The sequence below is a fragment of the Emydura macquarii genome, unplaced genomic scaffold (genome assembly GCF_026122565.2).
Source record: "Emydura macquarii macquarii isolate MOO-44397 ecotype Brisbane River unplaced genomic scaffold, CSIRO-AGI_Emac_v2 contig_2473, whole genome shotgun sequence".
Lineage (NCBI taxonomy): Eukaryota > Metazoa > Chordata > Testudines > Chelidae > Emydura > Emydura macquarii.
Window position 1 is genome coordinate 16,282,425 of NW_027132610.1, and position 17,093 is coordinate 16,299,517.

The 17,093-nt window shown below is 43.5% G+C and overlaps 1 protein-coding gene across 1 annotated transcript; it reads right to left on the bottom strand.

Moving 5' to 3' along the window:
• Positions 1-337: 337 nt before the first annotated feature.
• Positions 338-16,382, bottom strand: STOML3 (stomatin like 3). The gene is made up of 8 exons (XM_067563040.1): positions 16,348-16,382; positions 15,738-15,869; positions 12,776-12,879; positions 12,036-12,108; positions 11,242-11,324; positions 8,065-8,268; positions 3,786-3,920; positions 338-3,619 (listed from the first exon to the last, which is right to left on the bottom strand). The coding sequence occupies exons 2-8, from the start codon at positions 15,787-15,789 to the stop codon at positions 3,407-3,409; spliced, it is 864 nt and encodes a 287-aa protein (XP_067419141.1). The 5' UTR covers positions 15,790-15,869; positions 16,348-16,382; the 3' UTR covers positions 338-3,406.
• Between the last annotated feature and the right edge of the window lie 711 nt (positions 16,383-17,093).

A 17,093-nucleotide genomic window follows, 5' to 3' on the forward strand; every position in this document is an offset into this window, starting at 1 on the left:
TATGTTGGTATAATTTATGTTGCTCCCCATGCATGACAAATTACACCAACATAAGCTCCTGTGTGGATTAATTATGTCAATAGGAGAGCTCTCTCCCATGGTCATAGAGAGGCTACACCAGAAATCTTATAGTAGTGCTGCTGCATTGGCACAGCTGTGCCACCGTAAGCTCTCTGTTGTAGACATAGCCTTGGATACTACGGAAATAAGCGCCTTAGAACTATATAAAATGGATGATTGCATCAGAATGTCCAGAGAGGCAGATATCTGAGACAGCCAGTTACGGGAGTAGAAATAAACACATCTGCAGTCAGTTAGAAACCTGGCTACTCAAGTCTGTACAGCAATTGTGACTTTAATGATCGGTCAATCAGAGCAACTTAAGCACACAATAGGGCCTGTTCTCTGTCTCAGCCCATCACAAAAAGGATATTGCAGAATTAAAGGGAGGGGGGTGTTCAGATGAGAATTAAATTGGGCATGGAAAATCACTCATAAAGCAAGATTGAAAAGGAGGGGATATGATGAAAACATATAAAATGATGACTGCGCTAGAGAAGATAAACTGGGAGCTTTTGTTCTCCTGGTCTCATAACATAATAAGGGGACAGTCAATTAAATTTAAAAGATGGGCAATTAAAAATTGATAAAAGGAAATACTTTTTCACATAATATGTAATCAGACTTTAAATCTTACTGCTACAGGATACCACTGAGACCAAAAATTTAGCAAGATTTAAAAAAAAATTGGCTACATTGTTAACAAGAATATCCAGAGTTTTAATAGTTAATACTAACACAAAGTTTTGGAAGCGATGCTAAATCTCCTACTTCAGGGTTTAAGCCAATCTCTAACTAATAGAGATTAGTGTGGGACTTATTGGGGGCAGGGCCAGGGGCAGATCACCCCACATTTGTCTGAGGCAGGGTTCTTACATCTTCTGAAACATTTGGTGTGGGCCACTAGCAGAGACAGGATCCTGGACTAGACAGACCTCAGGTCTGATCCAGTCCGGCAATTCCCATGTTCCTTTTATATACACTAGCAGCAGTAGCCAACTGGGGGCAGGCAGACAGAACTGTCAGCTAGTCTCCAGGGTCTCTCCTCTCTTGCTATTTTTTTTTAAAGTCAGCTGCTATGGCTGTGAAGAAAAACTTCAAAATATGATCACACGGCATGTAATTCAGGCAGAGATATCCGAGTCAGCATAGACCTGGCACAATAGCTCTGCAGTGTGACCTGCCCCATCCGTGTCAAAGGGTGCTAATTCATATGCCACTGATGATAGTTTACAACCTCAACTATTTTATTGCCCATCATACCATGTGTAAAAGGCCAGGAAGTCTCATGCTACAAATATATCTATATCAGTGTGTCCCAAATATGGAGTGGAGGGTGGGTGTGGGAAAACCAAATGACTAGCTATGGGGAGAGAGAGGGGAGAAGATGCATACAGTAAAATGAGTAGGTATTTAATCCCACATGGCTGGGTTCAAAAGTCGGTTCAGTTTTGTAAGTGTAGGAAATGCTGCTGTAAAGTAACCACTGGAAATACATTCTCTTCCTTTCATTATACAGGGCACCGATCAGTTTGGATGTCAGATAGCACCTAGGCCTGAGTCTGATCCCACTAACACTTGGGTGGGTAACACTTGAAGTCAATGGCGTTACTGCTCATTTAAACCAGCGTGAGAGCAGAAGCTGGCACTTCAGTGGTTCTCAAACTTTTTGTACTGGTGACCCCCTTTCACACAGTAAGCCTCTGAGTGTGACCTCCCTAGATGGCCGGGGCTCTGAGCCCTGCCATGCACAGGGCGGACAGCCCCAGCCCTGCCGCCTGGGAGTTGACAGCTCATGACCCCCATGTAACCACCTCGTGACCCCCTGAGGGGTTGCGACCCCCAGTTTGAGAACCCCGACACTAGCTCTCTCAAGCGACTTATGCTCAGCTCTGCAATGCCTGCGTTTTAGGTGCCGTGTCACTCGGTAGAATCTATAGCACTGAATTAGGTGCTGAGGCTCCCCCCTATGCAGAGGGAGAGTTAGTTAGAATGGGATCCAGCACGCTGAGCAAGAAGTTACTTATGCTAGGCATTAGGATGTGCCAAAAGGGGGGGGGGAGGGGGAGATGGCCTAAACCCTGCCCCTTTCAGAGAGCTAGGAGCCTCTCTCTGCTTGGGAGTCTCAGATATGAACCATCTCCTGGAATTAGGTACCCAAACTGATTTTTGCAAGAGGAGCTGCCGCCAGCAAGGAGGCCCTCTTATGATGATTTAGCCCAGTGGTCAGAGCACTTCTTCAGGATGGGAGAGACCCCCGTTCAATTCTCCCATCTGCTGGCTATGGAGAAGGGATGCAAAATTGAGTCTCCTACCTCTCAGAAGAATACCTTAACCACTAAGCTATGGGCTAGTCTGCTGCTGACATCGCTCAATCTCTCCTGTTCAAGTTGTTCCACTGTGTATAAATAATTAAATATGGGTTGGGCCAGAGAGAAAATAACTCCCAGAAGTTGGGCATTCCCTTTGGGAATGGGAGACCCAAGTTCAAATGCATACTTCACATCAGTCATGGGGGAAAACAGAACCTAGGTCTCCTATGTCTTAGTTGAGTGCCCGAACCCCCGGGCTAAACGTTATGAGAGGTCCACATTATCCTCTGTTGTCAATATTATTTTGGGTGGGTTTAAATATGCTCATGCATGCCAACTGGATTGGCCCTCACAGGTGAAATAGACGGGACCTCTGAGCTAGAGAAGCCTGCTGGGGCTTAGGTGTGAGATAGGGGTTTAAGCTCAGTGGCGTCTAAATGCTGGATGTGGGCACCAAAGTCCTTTTGTAGATGTCGCCCCAGTCTGTAAGAGTTACAGAGACTCACAAATTACTTGGTAGTTCCAGGAATTATCAGAGAATACTTTGGGGTGACACTCTTTCTTGCCACTACACTGGTGTTTTCATTTACTGAGCTGCTACAAATTTACACCAGTGTAACAGAGCAGGCCTATTTCCTGCATAAAATGGTTATATTAGCTTTTAGAGACAGGCTCCTAGCGAGCTGACAGATCACCGCATACCTGCTAAACAAGTGACTCTGTCCAATGAAGCAACATCAAAAGCGAGCGCCTCGGTTTAAGTTTAACCTACATTTTACCAAAGTTTCTTCTATTTTTACCTAGCGATGAGCTTGAGCCTCAGCATTTAGAGGTCTGAATTTTGAATCCCTCACAAACCTGGGGGCATTGAGAGTCAGTGTTCTGACTTGTGATCATCTCTGCGTAGCTAACCCTATTCCTGAGGCAGGGCATCAGAGTGTACACTCTACATTAGTTCCGATCATCTGCAACAGCTTGCCTCCCATGAATCCCTGTAAAGCTCTCCTAACTAAAGGACCCAGTGTAAAAGAGCCTTAGTTGCTATTTGGTGTTTTCCTATGATTGTGATTAAAACCCTGCAGCACGTTCATCGGCAGAGGGAAGACAATGGTAGAATTCTTCTCAGTAGCCACCGTGGTTAAGGTCTGCAAGTAGCGCAACTGGAGAGCTGCTGGAGTCTCGCTTAGCACCATGGAGGCCTGCTTAAGTGCTTTTGAAGCATTCATTTCTCCTTCTGCTGCTATGACCTAAGAATGTGATAGAAATGGACACGTTGGTGGCAATAAGGAAAAACCACCCTCAGCTTGAAGCAAAAAAAAAAAAAACCAGAGTGGAAGTTTGTCCTTCAAAAGATATACAGGTCATAGACGCACCACGTTATAACAATGGGAGAAATGTTACTGTGGATCTCACCTTAGCTCTAGCCTCTCGTGTTGCTTCAGCTTCAGCAGCCATAACTCTTTGCATGTCCATAGGGATCCTGACGTCTTTGATTTCCACACGTGCTACTTTGATTCCCCATTTATCAGTGGCACTATCAAGGATAGACTTTTTTTTTTTTTTTTTTTTAAAAAGGACAATTAATATAAAAAACAATACCATGTGACTTAAATGACAAATCACAGTAACCAAAATGTCTCAGATCTCAAATACATTAAAACTACAAAATAATAATTTAAAAAAGGAATGAATGGAAGGAAATTATGATCTGCATGGGGATATTTCAGAGGTAGATCAATAGGCTAAAAAGGTCAGATAAATTATTAGCTGTGAATTATCCTCTCAGATCTGTGATGTGTTGGAGAGGTGATGATGCTGGTAAAGATCCTGTGCTATTTTTTTTCGCATCAGTTGTGCCTGATGAGAACAGCTTTGAAAGAAGCCATTTACCTTAATCCAGACCAGAATTTAAGTCCTGAAGGCCCAAACCTACAGACACTGCCTGAAGTTAGACTCCTCATGGGAGGAAGTGCTTTCAGGACCGGGTGCAACAGTGGCAGCTGTTAAAAAAGGACCAAGAGAATCTGGGAACATAAAAAGCTAAGTACCCCCATATAAAATGATGACACTCAACCCCTCGTCCCAGGTAAGCCACTCTGTCATCCATTGGAGCCACAGAGAACCTCAAAAGAGTGTGTGTGACATCCTGAAATTGCACTGTATTTGCCATCAGTACATATGATGCATCACAATGCCTAGCACAATGGGATTCTGGTCCATTACCACACTCTCAAACACTACCCCAGTCAAGAACATTGACTCTTCTTCATTACACATTGTGACAACATCATGACATATCACCTCTCTTACACACACATTTTCTCCTGGGAGCTGGAAGGGGTGTGGGAGGTGAGCTGCCTTGTTTGTTTGTTGTCTTTCTCTCTAAGAGGAAATAAGATCTTTTTTTCTTTCCTCTACTCCCTCTTGGCTGCCAGATTAACAATGTTTGGATTGAGAGGGGAAGGGTGGGAGGATTTAAACACTGGAACAATTCAGTCCAGTTCAGTTCAATTCAGGACATTTTATTGACATGACTTGAGAGACGGGTGTGTCAAGGTTTAATCAAGCAACTGCTCAGGATAATACAACATGGATTTACAAAAGGTAGATTGTGCCAGACCAAACTGATCTCCTTCTTTGAGAAGATAATGGATTTTTTTAGACAAGGCAATGTAGTAGATCTAATCTACCTGGATTTCAGTAAGGCATTTGATTCATTTCCACATGGGAAATTATTAGTTAAATTGGAGATGATGGGGATGAATACAAGAATTGAAAGATAGATAAGGAACTGGTTAAAGGGGAGACTACAACAGGTTAGATTGAAAGGTGAACTGTCAATCTGGAGGGAGGTTACTAGTGGAATTCCTCAGGGATCAGTCTTGGGACCAATCTTATTTAACCTTTTTATTACTGACCTTGGCACAAAAAGTGGGTGTGTGCTAATAAAACTTGTGGATGACACAAAGTTGGGAGGTTTCCTCATTGCCAATAAGGAAGAGGACCAGAATATCAAACAAGATGATCTGGATGACCTTGTAAATGGGAGTAATAGACATGGGATGAAATTTAATAGTGCAAAGTGAAAGATCATGCATTTAGGGACTAACTGCAAGAATTTTTGCTACAAACTGCGGACAAATCAGTTGGAAGTGACAGAGGAGGAGAAAGGCCTGGGTATATTGGCTGATCGCAGGATGACTATGAGCCGCCAATGAGATATGTTCATGAAGAAGGCTGATGCAGTCCTAGGATGCATCAGGTGAGGTATTTCCAGTAGAGACAGGGAAGTGTTAGTATTCCTGATGAGGTCTCACCAGTGACTTGTATAATGGTACTATGTGCAGTTCTGATCTCCTAAGTTTAAGAAAGATGAATTCAAATTGGAATAGGTGCAGAGGAGGGCTACTAGGATGATTCAAGTAATGGAAAACCTACCTTATGAGAGGAGACTCAAAGACCTTGGTTTGTTTAACTAACCAAAAGAAGGCTGAGGAGAGAGATGATTACTCTCTATAAATACATTAGAGGAATATAGGTCTATATAAATGCCAGAGAGGGAGAGGAGTTATTTAAGTTAAGCGCCAATGTGGATACAAAAATAAATGGATATAAACAGGCCATCAACAAGTTTAGGCTTGAAATTAGATGAACGTTTCTAACTATCCGAGGAGTGAAGGTCTGGAACAGTCTTCTATGACACTGACAAACCAGCTCAGGTTAAAATTAACAGGCCAGTTCACCTGTGTGTAAGCTTTAAAGGCATGTCAAGAGGCATCACAATGTAACCCGGCCAATTCAATTGTGTATGAGTATCAAAGGGATATTAAATGGGCTAGCAGACACCAGCCCATTCACTTGTGTTGATAAAAGACCAAGGAAAATATTGATGGTATTGTTTTCATCTGTATCCTGCACTCAGTCAACCTTAAGATCAAAGATGTGTATATACTGCATGAAACTAATTATATTACCTATATTGTCTTCAATTATCTATCCCTGTTATATTGAAAGGCCGGCAATTACCTTATGTAAAACAATGTAACTGGATTATTTGTGTATGCATGGGAAATAGAAGGTTAACTTCAAAGTGAGGGTCATTGTGGACTTTTACAAATGCTGGGGAAAACTCATGCTGTGCCAGTGACACTCATCAAGCTGTTTGCAGCTGTAAGAAGCAGCATTGGGAACCATCCTGCCATCTCTGATCTACTGAACTCTAAACAGGAAGAGTTTGAGTCATTGGATTGAAATCCCCCCAAAAAACCATTTTGGGATACCCTGTAAGATTCCTGGAAAGACTCTAAAAGACTTAGGGAAAATATTAGCAGACATCTCTGCTAATAACTGGATTTACATATTCTGATTCAATTGTAATGTATTTTATCTGCTTTTAACCTTTTTAATAACTCCCATTTCTTTTCTTGATTAAGTTAGTTAGTCAAGACTGGCTAACAGCATTGTTTTTGTGAAATCCTGAAGAGTGACTGGTCCTTTGGGACTGCATGAACCTAATGTGTGCTGTTTTGGGTTTTAATAACCTTACATCATAAAGTCCAGTTTGCCTGGGTGGTAAGTAGGACTGCCCAGTGAACTGTTTGTACTCTGTGGTAAATTAGTATAGTGATCCAGAAGTACCCTTTTATTACTGGGTTGATGAAATCTAATGATAGAATATACCACCAGTTTGGGATGTCTGCCATATTCCCTGGCAATCTGTCCTGAATTTGGGCATTCTTAGCTGTGATCAACTCTAGGCACGGTGGTGCCTTCCAAGGAGAGCAGTGGGGGGCAAAAAAACCTAACTGACTTCAAGACTGACCTTGATAAGTTTGTGTAGGGGGTGGTATGATGAGAGTGCCTACAATGGCAGGTAGCCAATCTGTGGCTGGTGGCAGCAAATATCTCCAATGGCTGGTGATGGGACACTAGATGGGGAAGGCTCTGAGTTATTACAGATAATTCTTTCCCAGACGTCTGGTTGGTGGATCTTGCCCACATGCTCAGGGTCTAGCTGATTGCCACACTTGGGGTTGGGAAGGCATTTTCCACCAGGTCAGATTGGCAGAGATCCGGGGGGGGTTGCCTTCCTCTGCAGCATGGGGCATGGGTCACTTGCAGCTTTAAACTAGTGCAAATGGTGGATTCTCTGTAACTTGAAGACTTTAAATCATGATTTGAGGACGTCAGTAACTCAGCCAGACATTAGGGGTCTATTACAGGAGTGGGTGGGTGAGTTCTGTGGCCTGCAATGTGCAGGAGGTCAGACTAGATGAACATGAGGTCCCTTCTGACCTTAAAGTCTATGAGTCTAAGATAGAGCATCCCAGTACCTATAGATTTCTCCATGCTTGCACATTACTGCTCATTTTTAAAGAAGTGGCAGGGAGAAGGTATGGCAGTCCCATATCAAGACTACTTTTACTGTCTCATTCACGTCTCAAAAAGTTAAGTTCAGACAGTCTTGTTTGCTTTTTAACAAAAGATTGCTAGATTTTTCAGATAATCTGAGGAAGTATCTTTATAATATTTCTTTCATATTTTGCAGTAGGTGGTGTATGTAACTGAAAGGAGATAATGAAAGATTTTACAATCATGGTTTTTTTTTAAAAAAAAGGCCACTCATTTCTAAAATTACATTCCATAAAATGAAACTTTATGCCCATCAATGAAACATTAGGTGTGAATTTACCTGGATATTGTGGGAGATCTCTTCTCGACTAGACAGGATTTGGGACAAGATTTTGGTGCCTAGAACATTTCTCAAAGTGGTCTGTGCCAGCAGGTTGGTGGCTAAATGGACATTTGTGACATTAGCCACTGCACAGACAGCACTGTGGATTTTGTAGTAGACCACTCCATCAACTTGGGTAGTTACGGAATCTTTTGTAAGAATCTACGAAAAACAAACATACAACGATTAAATAATCATCCAGGATACACAAATCCCAATGTTATGGAGTCTTTTGTTCCCTGTAGTGAGACAAGAAGCCACTATAAATTAAGAGAAATTGACTTCAGTGGCGTCACTCTGGATTCACAAACATCTAAACAAAGGCAGCATTTGGTGCAAAGTATTTAAATGTATCTCCCAGTAATGTGTTAACCAATTATGATTATTCTGAATGCATTTGTCTTGGAATAATCATAGGTGATTACCCTGTTTCTGTGTTGTGGATTAAGACCTTGTTAATTGTCTATGCTTGTACTAACTTAGTTTGAGGTACAGTTCTTGTTTCCCTAAAGTGTAAAGGATGTGCTTGCTCCCAGTATATAAAAGGCAGTGAAGAATATGGCTGTTCATGGACTTTAAAAATCATAGGAATAAGGACAGGAAAAAATTCAACAACTGGATGACCTGTTCTTAAATGGTCTATGGAATCCCTTTATGTAGACATTCCAGGCCAGATTCACCAAAGCTGCTGAAGGGAGCTGTAAATCCCCCGTGCCTCAGTGAACAATTCATCTTGATGGAGCAGAGCTGGTGTTTCCCTCCCGCTGCCTCCACCAGGATATGTGGGTGGCATCTTTAGTTTGCAACCAAGGGCTCCAGAGACACCCTGCCAGAAGAGATTGCAGAGAGGATATACTGAGTAAGTATGTTCCCAGGCTGTTATGGCCACCTTCCTTCCTGTACAGACCTACCCATGTTCCGAGCTGGCTTTCTTCATCCCTCCTGTACATCATTTTCCCTCCTCCCCTTTTCACTGCATCAGCTTCCCCTCCACCCTAGCTGACTTTCCACCTATTGAGTCCCTCTAACAGGGTGCTATGCTGGGAGAAACCTCATTGAAGTTGGTGGGCATAACAGTTACCCTTCACACAGGATAAATGTAAAAAGTAGTTAAGCTCTTTTATGGAATAGAGAGCTCAAAAAAATAGGTATCACCAGCCAAAACACAGGCAAGGCTGAAGTAGGAGTTGAGCCAGGCACTCTGAGGGGTTTTCCCTGTGGTCTGAATGAGATGCAGAGAGAGGGAGAGTGTGAGTGTGAGAGTGAATACCACTGAGGCACACAGAGAAGGCAGCAAGAAAGCCCCAGATGCTGTCAGAGAAGCACCTCTAGCTGACCCTGAGAAAAAGCTAAGAGATGGAGCTTTTGCATAGAGTGCTGGCTGGAAAGACGTGGGGGAAACAATGAGCAAAGAAATCATCTCCAGCTGTTTGATTCCTACTGTATTTAGGGAAACAGGACTTTGTACATTTTTTTGTTGTTGTAAATAAACAGGATTGCATCAAAGAAATACCTGACTCAATCCTCATTTTCTCCTCCTAAAGGAAACAACCCATAAGACCATGAATACTGGCTAACCAGTTGGGTCAAAAGGGATAACTGAGTTTAGAATCAGTGAATCTAACACTTCGTGAAATAAGACCCTTGAACCCTTGAGGTTCCTTGAGCATATTTAGTCCAGGCCACAGGCATTTACATTTTGGATGGAATATTGACGAACAATCTCTAGCCATGCAGTGTATGATAAAGAAACTTTTCTCAGATCTGTAACAGGAAACATTGTGGCTCTGTCACCACTATTTTTTTTTTCTCCTTTCTTCAGGAAAGCACAATACAGTGGCAACTCTGAGTAGAAGCACAGCACTGTAGCTACATGTAAATAAACCTTTTTCCAAGGAGGCAAGATTTACCACTGATTATTTTTAAAAATGAACTTCTTTGGCCAACATTTTCAAATCTGCATGCCTAAAGGTTGCCTAGGAAGGTGGTGGAATCTCCATCCTTAGAGGTTTTTAAGGCCTGGATTTACAAAGCCCTGGCTGGGATGATTTAGGCTATGGCTACACTGATGGCGGCAAAGTCGCCGCCGTCAGATCGATTTCTCTGGATCGACTGAGCGGTCAGTGAAGACCCGCTCAGTTGATCCAGAAATCGACGTACTAAGACCACCTTCACAAGTGGTGTAGCGCTGTGTCGATGGGAATGTGGTTCCCGTCGGTGCAGTGCAGTGAAGACAGCGTACTGAAGAGGAGCAGAGAAGTCGACGGGAGTTACGCACGTTTTTTGCGTAGCTTGCGTAACTCCCGTCGACTGCCGCCGAATCTTGGAGGTAAGTGTAGACAGGGTCAAAGTTGGGGTTGGTCCTGCTTTGAGCAAGGGGTTGGACTAGATGACCTCCTGAGGTCCCTTTCAACCCTAACCTTCTATGATTCTATGAAAGAGAAGGCCCTAAATCCTTTTAAGGCCTGATTTTCAGAGCTGATAAGTACCTGCAGCTTCCTTTGACTTCAAGGTGACTTGTTACGGTACCTAAGTACATATTAAAGTGCCTAGCCATAGGCAGCAAATGTGAAAAATATGGTCTTTGCTCATTGTTTTGTTTGGAACTACATTAACTTTCTAAGTGACTTCAGTGAAGGCTTTTGTAATGATGATGAGTTTTGTATTTAATCAGTTGTTTACCAGATCTACTTCTTACTAGGAAAAATAGTTACTGGGGATCCTACTCTAATTTATTACTTGACTTCCATGGATGCTAGAGAGAGGAATAATTATAACAGCTTAGTAAATTTCAGCTCTCTTGACTTCTCTCTCTCTCATCTTTGGACCTTCCACATCTGCAGCTCTAATCTCACTTTCCTCTTTCTAACCCAGAATTCTGAAAGTCAATATGAAAAGTCTGCTTGACTTGCCAGGAATGGCAAGATTATAACGTGAGCTGGTAGAGGTGTAGGCTTGATTAGGTGCTAGGGCTATTCTGGTGCTGGAAGTAAACAGGTACAGCAAATGAAGCTAAGGCTGTAGCGCTGCCAAAAGCTGTGAGACAATAAAATTGCTTTCTTAGTTTGACAGATTAAAAACTGAAACAGCTTTAGGTTTGATTTCTAGTTTAAATAGCTATGGGAAAGTTGTTACCTCTTGTGGAGGAATGTTACAGCTAACAGTTCTAAGATCAACCTTGGTAAAAACATCTGTACACGGAAGTACCAAGATCAAACCTGCAAAAAAGAACAAGAAGAAGAAGAAAAGGCCCAATCTGAAACACCTTTATCTGAAGGCTAAACTCTGATCGCATATGAAGCAACCCTCTGGAAATAACTATATCTATTGTGTACTGACAATGGTCCTCAGAGCTATGCTGATATTTCATTACCACAATGTGTCTTTTCCTGTATGAGGTGACAATATGACAGTATCACATGAAGGTCTCAACTAGGATACCAAGTGTTGTGCTAGGCACTGTACACACTTAGTAAGAGACTATCTGTGCCCCAAAGCGCTTACAACTTTAAATGGACAAGACAGATAAAGGGTGAGAGAATGGAAGTATTTTACAGATGGCAAACTGAGGTCCAGTGTGATTGACATTTGCCAAGATCACACAGGAAGTCTGTAGTAGATTGGGGAATAGAATTCAGATCTCCTAAGTCTCAGTCCAGTATGTTAAGAACCAGATCATCCTCCCCTGCATGTGATCTTTATGATAAAGTCAGATTTACATCTCAGGAACTGCTGGCTTCCTCTCTAAACAGCAATACAGAAAAAACAAGCAGCAGATCCACAGGATCATGGACAAAGAATTACTTTGTACTTTTTTACTGTGCTCTGGGCATTGCATCACCCATCCTCTGAACAAGGATTTGATGAAACCTCACATGCAGAACACTTGGTTACAGTGAAAACAAAATAAAAAGATCACATTTACTCACCTGGGCCCTTTGCTTTTTTAGACACTATACGTCCCAGCCGAAATACGACAGCACGCTCATATTCTTTGACAATCTAGGAAAATATTTTTAAAATAGAGTTTAACACCCCTTCCCTCTTGCCTGACCTTCTATTCTTCAAACGACATTGAAATGTCAAAACATATATACCAACAGATGTGTCGATAACTATGCATTTTTGGTCTTGTTCTCTCTCTAACCCTTCACCCTGTCCCTTGCTGTGGAATGTTAGGTCCTGATTCTGCAAATACTTATGCATGTGATTAGCTTTAAGTATTTGAGTAGCTCCATTGATTTAATTGGAGCTACTCATATCTCATGCTTGAAGTTCATTATGTGCATAAGGGTTTGCAGGTCTTAGATTGTAAAATCTTCATGATGTGGACCTGCATTTGTATTTGTTTGTACAAATACTGATCAGTTTTTCTAGGTCTCTCATCACCAGCACCTCAGAAACATACATGAATTTATTCTCACAGCATCCCTATAGGGAAACACTTTCCCTGTGTGACAGCTGAAGGCACAGACAATTTAAATGATTTGTCTGATGTTATATAGGAAGCCTGTGAAAGAACACAGACCAGAACACAGAACTCTTGCATCCCAATCTTGCACTTTAACTACTAAGCTATCCTTTTCCCCATAGCATGGTTTACAAAGGGCTTTTAAGTATATAGTAATAATAGACCATTCTCTCAGTGCTCCAATTGCCATCAGCTTACCTTGAAGCACATCCAGATGGAGAAAGGAAAGGTAATAAGCACCAACAGGAATGAAAGAGAAACCAGGATCCAGCCACAGACCCCAATTCCTTCTTTCTTATCTGCTATAGAAAAAAGATCGGATCCGTTGTCAATTGCATGGTCAATCTGCTGAGTTTGTAGTAAAATATCTGGCACAACAAAGAAGTTCTACACATGGAAAACAACAGGGACTCTCAGGACATTTTAGTTTTGAAACTTCTGGTGTAGAAAGCTGGCCCAGTCACTGAATGCCAGAAAAGCTTTAAACTAGCAATTGTCAAAATGTGCAGATGTGTAAAAAAAGTACTTTTCACGCTCTGGTCCTGCTTCCTTTCCTCAGCACTGTATTATTATTAATGAATTGTGTTATGGTACAGTCTGGATATCCCAATTGCCCAGGGTTTTTTTTAAGCAGGGGAGGAGGTACTAAGAAGCAGAGCAGAAAAAGAAGCAAGGAGAAGCCAGAGTTGCTTTTTTCACAGGAAGGGTGAGACAAATCCAGCCCAGCCACATTCAAGAGGAAGAGCTGGGGCATAAGTGATAGAAACCAGGACAGCAGCACTGGAGTGGGAGGGGGTAGGCCAGCTGCAGGAATCAAATTTTCAGTGGAGCCGGTGGCAGTAATTGATTTTTGTGGGCATGCTACCAAGTGCAACAAAAGCTAAATGCTGCTGCTCTGTTGTAACGCTAGTCCTCTCCGCCGCTTGGAGAGGAAGAGAACAAGGGACTCAGCACTCCAGAGCAGGATCCAAGGGAGGCCTGCTCAGAGGCTCTGAATGTCCAGGCTGTCCCAAACAACTTTCTTCAGCCCTGCTCCCACACCGGGCTGAACACAACCTGCCATGGGGGCCTGCTCATCCCCATATGAAGACACCTATACCAGAGCTAAGGTATTTCTCCTGCTCACTTGCTCTGCCTGGGATTCAAACTTTGCCCTGTGAAAAAGCCTCCTTGTATAACTCTAAAAACTTTTTTTCCCCACTGCAATCCATGAGGAAAGAGACTGCTGGGCGCTGCAGTCCCCTGCTCCACATTTCTGAGGTCCTGGCTACAGCGTTAATCATTCCCAGGTTGATTAACCATTCCCAGGCTTGGGTCCAAGAGGGCAGAGTTTCAGGCCTTGTTTGGCATGGCCTTTTCTGCTCAAGCTTTTTACATGAGAACGGTGTGTGCATCTTACACTGATATTCTACATTTGGGAGAGTTTGGATCCCGGCTTTTTTACTGACCCGCTCTGACAGAAAAGACACAAATCTAGGGGTTAGTAGGGGGAGGTGGGGAATGGAGGGGCAAGCAGTGCAGGCAGGGGGGATGAGTGGGAGCAAGGCCTGGGGCGGAGCAGGGGTGGAGTTTCTCCTGTGGAAGCTGCTCCACTTGGGGTAAATAACTAAATATTCATTGGGAGGTAGCAAAAGACTCACTCTACAGCCCAGGGTTAGGGTCCTCTCCTGGGGCATGGGAGACCCAGATTCCACTCCCTGCAGCTGAGCCAGGTATCTGAAAGCAGGTCTCCCACCTCCCAGGAGAATGCCCCAATCACAGAGCTACTTGTGATCATGGGGGATGGGGAGGAGATGCTCTCTCTGTGTTTTTCTTGCTACAAGGGATTGACCTGAGCTGACGCAGGTGCTTCACTCCAGGAGAGGGTTCATGACTGTCCCTTTGAGGCCCAGGGATTAGACCACACCTCTCTCCTCAGCGTATCCTACTGGCTAGGTTAGGGGGCTCCCCATTCAGCTTGCTGGCTTGTATGAATCCCATTCTTAGGTATCAAACTCGTCCCATGCATTGAATAGGGAGCCTATCTCGGGGCTGAGGATACAACTGGATGGTAGGCATTGCATGCTCCATGTATGTCCCTTTGTGGAGCTAGTCTCCCCTATTTGACGCCCTCCCAAAAAGAGTTAGTAGTAAAAAAATCAAATAAAAAATCTTCCAAGTTATTTCCTCCTCCGAGTTTCCCAGTGCCTCCAGTTTTCTCTCTGTCTGTCTTTGATAGATAAGGCCTCTGGCACTAGGACTGTTTTTATTTTGGGATCTTATACAGAGCTAAGCACTGTTGGTGCTTTGACCATCTCTTTGTGAGAGACAGACCTAAGTGAATATGAGGCCACATGGCTGTTTTGGAGCAGGAGAAAGATGTGCCCTTCTGGAAAAGTCCTGTGGGATTTAGTAGAGAACACTACCTTTTCTATAGATTTATGGAGCCATCCTATAGAATATAATAGAGAATTATATTCCTATTCTAGAATTCCATAAGATGGTCTAAAAATCCATAGAAAGTTTATAATTCTTTATTAAATTCTATAGAACTTCTTCATAAGCTCTTTTACATTGCTCTTGATTGCTAAAACCAAAGTGACAGAAGCACACATTGTCTGTCTAACCAATAATCATCAGAGAAAATTAGTAAATTTAGTAATTTTAAAAAATAGGAATATTGTATGGCTGATATGTAATAGAATATGGAGTCTTTTACGTTGAAGAGCTTAGACACCATGGCAATGGATACAGTGAAAAACCTAGCGAGAATGGAATTGCTAAATAGTTCCCTCCATTTTGGGCCACTGACTAAAAGCAGTTATCTGTTAGGTTGCTTGGTGAAATGAGTTGGTGGTCTCAGCCCAATTCTCAGGAGCCTTCATTACAAAACCACCCATATAATTGGCACCATTTGGTACCCTCACTGCTATTCTTAGCAGAGAGAGGCTAAGGATTGTATGGTTATGACCTCTGAATTTGCCTAGTCCCTAGACGTGTCAGTCCCCAGATAAGGGTTGAGGCATACAGGCAGGACAGTGGGGAAGCTGGCACTAGTGCTGTCTATGGAGACGGAGGAATCCAGGGCTATCAATCTGAGGCCTTTGACCCGTACTTAACTTCTCTCCCACACACACACATTTGTTGGGTTTTTTCCAGTAAAAATGGAAGGAAAACTTACCAACTAGAGTCTCCGTACCCTCTTTCCCAGGGGAGCCTCTGCTGGAGTCCATCTCATTATAGAGAAATCCTTGTCACCTCACAGGCTGTAATGAAGACACCCCCTCAAACGGCACACAGCTTGTTAAAGTGCCTGATAAGAAAAGCGTAGTGGCAGAAGTACAAGCTCTCACCTGCCTGAGAGTCCTCAAGGCATTAGTTACCCAGGTGAGGGAAGAATGTTTACAAAAACAAAGGCGGATGGGTCATGTTCCTCTCTGCAGTAACGCCACTGGATTCAATGACTTTACACCAGGGCTGAATTTGGCCCCGTGTTGCTAGCTAGTTCAGAATTGTATCTGGGAATGATTTCTACACACCTCAGCAATGAATGGCACCATATTCAAAGCCCTGTTAAAAAAGGAAAAGAAGACAAAGCTGGATTGGAAAGTCTGCAGGGAAGGGATTGTTTTTTGGAGCAGGGCCCGTCTTTTGCTTCTGTGCTTGCACGGTGCCTAGCACAATAGGGCCCTGATCTATGACTGGGACTCCTGGGCACTATGGTAACACAGATATTCTTAGTCAGCACAGGAGACACCAAAACAGCCAACACCTGTACCCCGTTCCCTTACCCTGAGTCCATACTCGCCCCTTCTGTGAGTGCTTCGGCCCAGTCCTTGTGTGAGGCAGGTAAGTTCCTCTTCCTCCTGCAGCCCTTCTGCTTGCTGGCAATTGCTCAGCTGGGGAGAGAGAACAAGAGCTTGCCCTTAAATAATGTTTCAGGCCCCTCTGTCAGGTGAGTCACTAACCAGCTTCAAAGCCCTAGTCTGGGGGTGTCGCAGCCGACAAAGTGCCCCCTGCTGGATGCTCACCAGGCTGTGGTGTCTGGACCCGCAAACTGGAGCTCCATGTGCTTTTAAGTGCCTCTTGCTCACCAAGCTGGTCTCAACTGTCTCTGGCTCCAACCTTTCTGGCACACTTCCTGGACACAGACTCTCTGTCTGGTACCCCTTCTGGGGAGTGGGACCTTATGGCCCAGGACCAGTAATGTGCCTCCCCAATAGCTTAAACACACCTTTCCCAGGGGGTTCACCTCTTCAGGGACACATGAGAGATGAAGCCAACAGACACAGACTTTGCAGAAAGGTTTATAAAACTAGTCACTCTCTACTCTATATAGCACGAGAGATAGATAGATAGATAGATATAAAACACCTGCAGGTCGTTCCCTGCCTGAGTCCTCAGGACTTGAACAGTCTTTGGGATTGGAGTCAGTGTCATTTCAGGCTCGTAGGGCCCCTTTGTTGGACCTCACTCCTCCAGCGCAGGGCTTCTCTCCAAAGCAGGGAGTCTGACCCTGTAACCCCTGTGCAGTCAG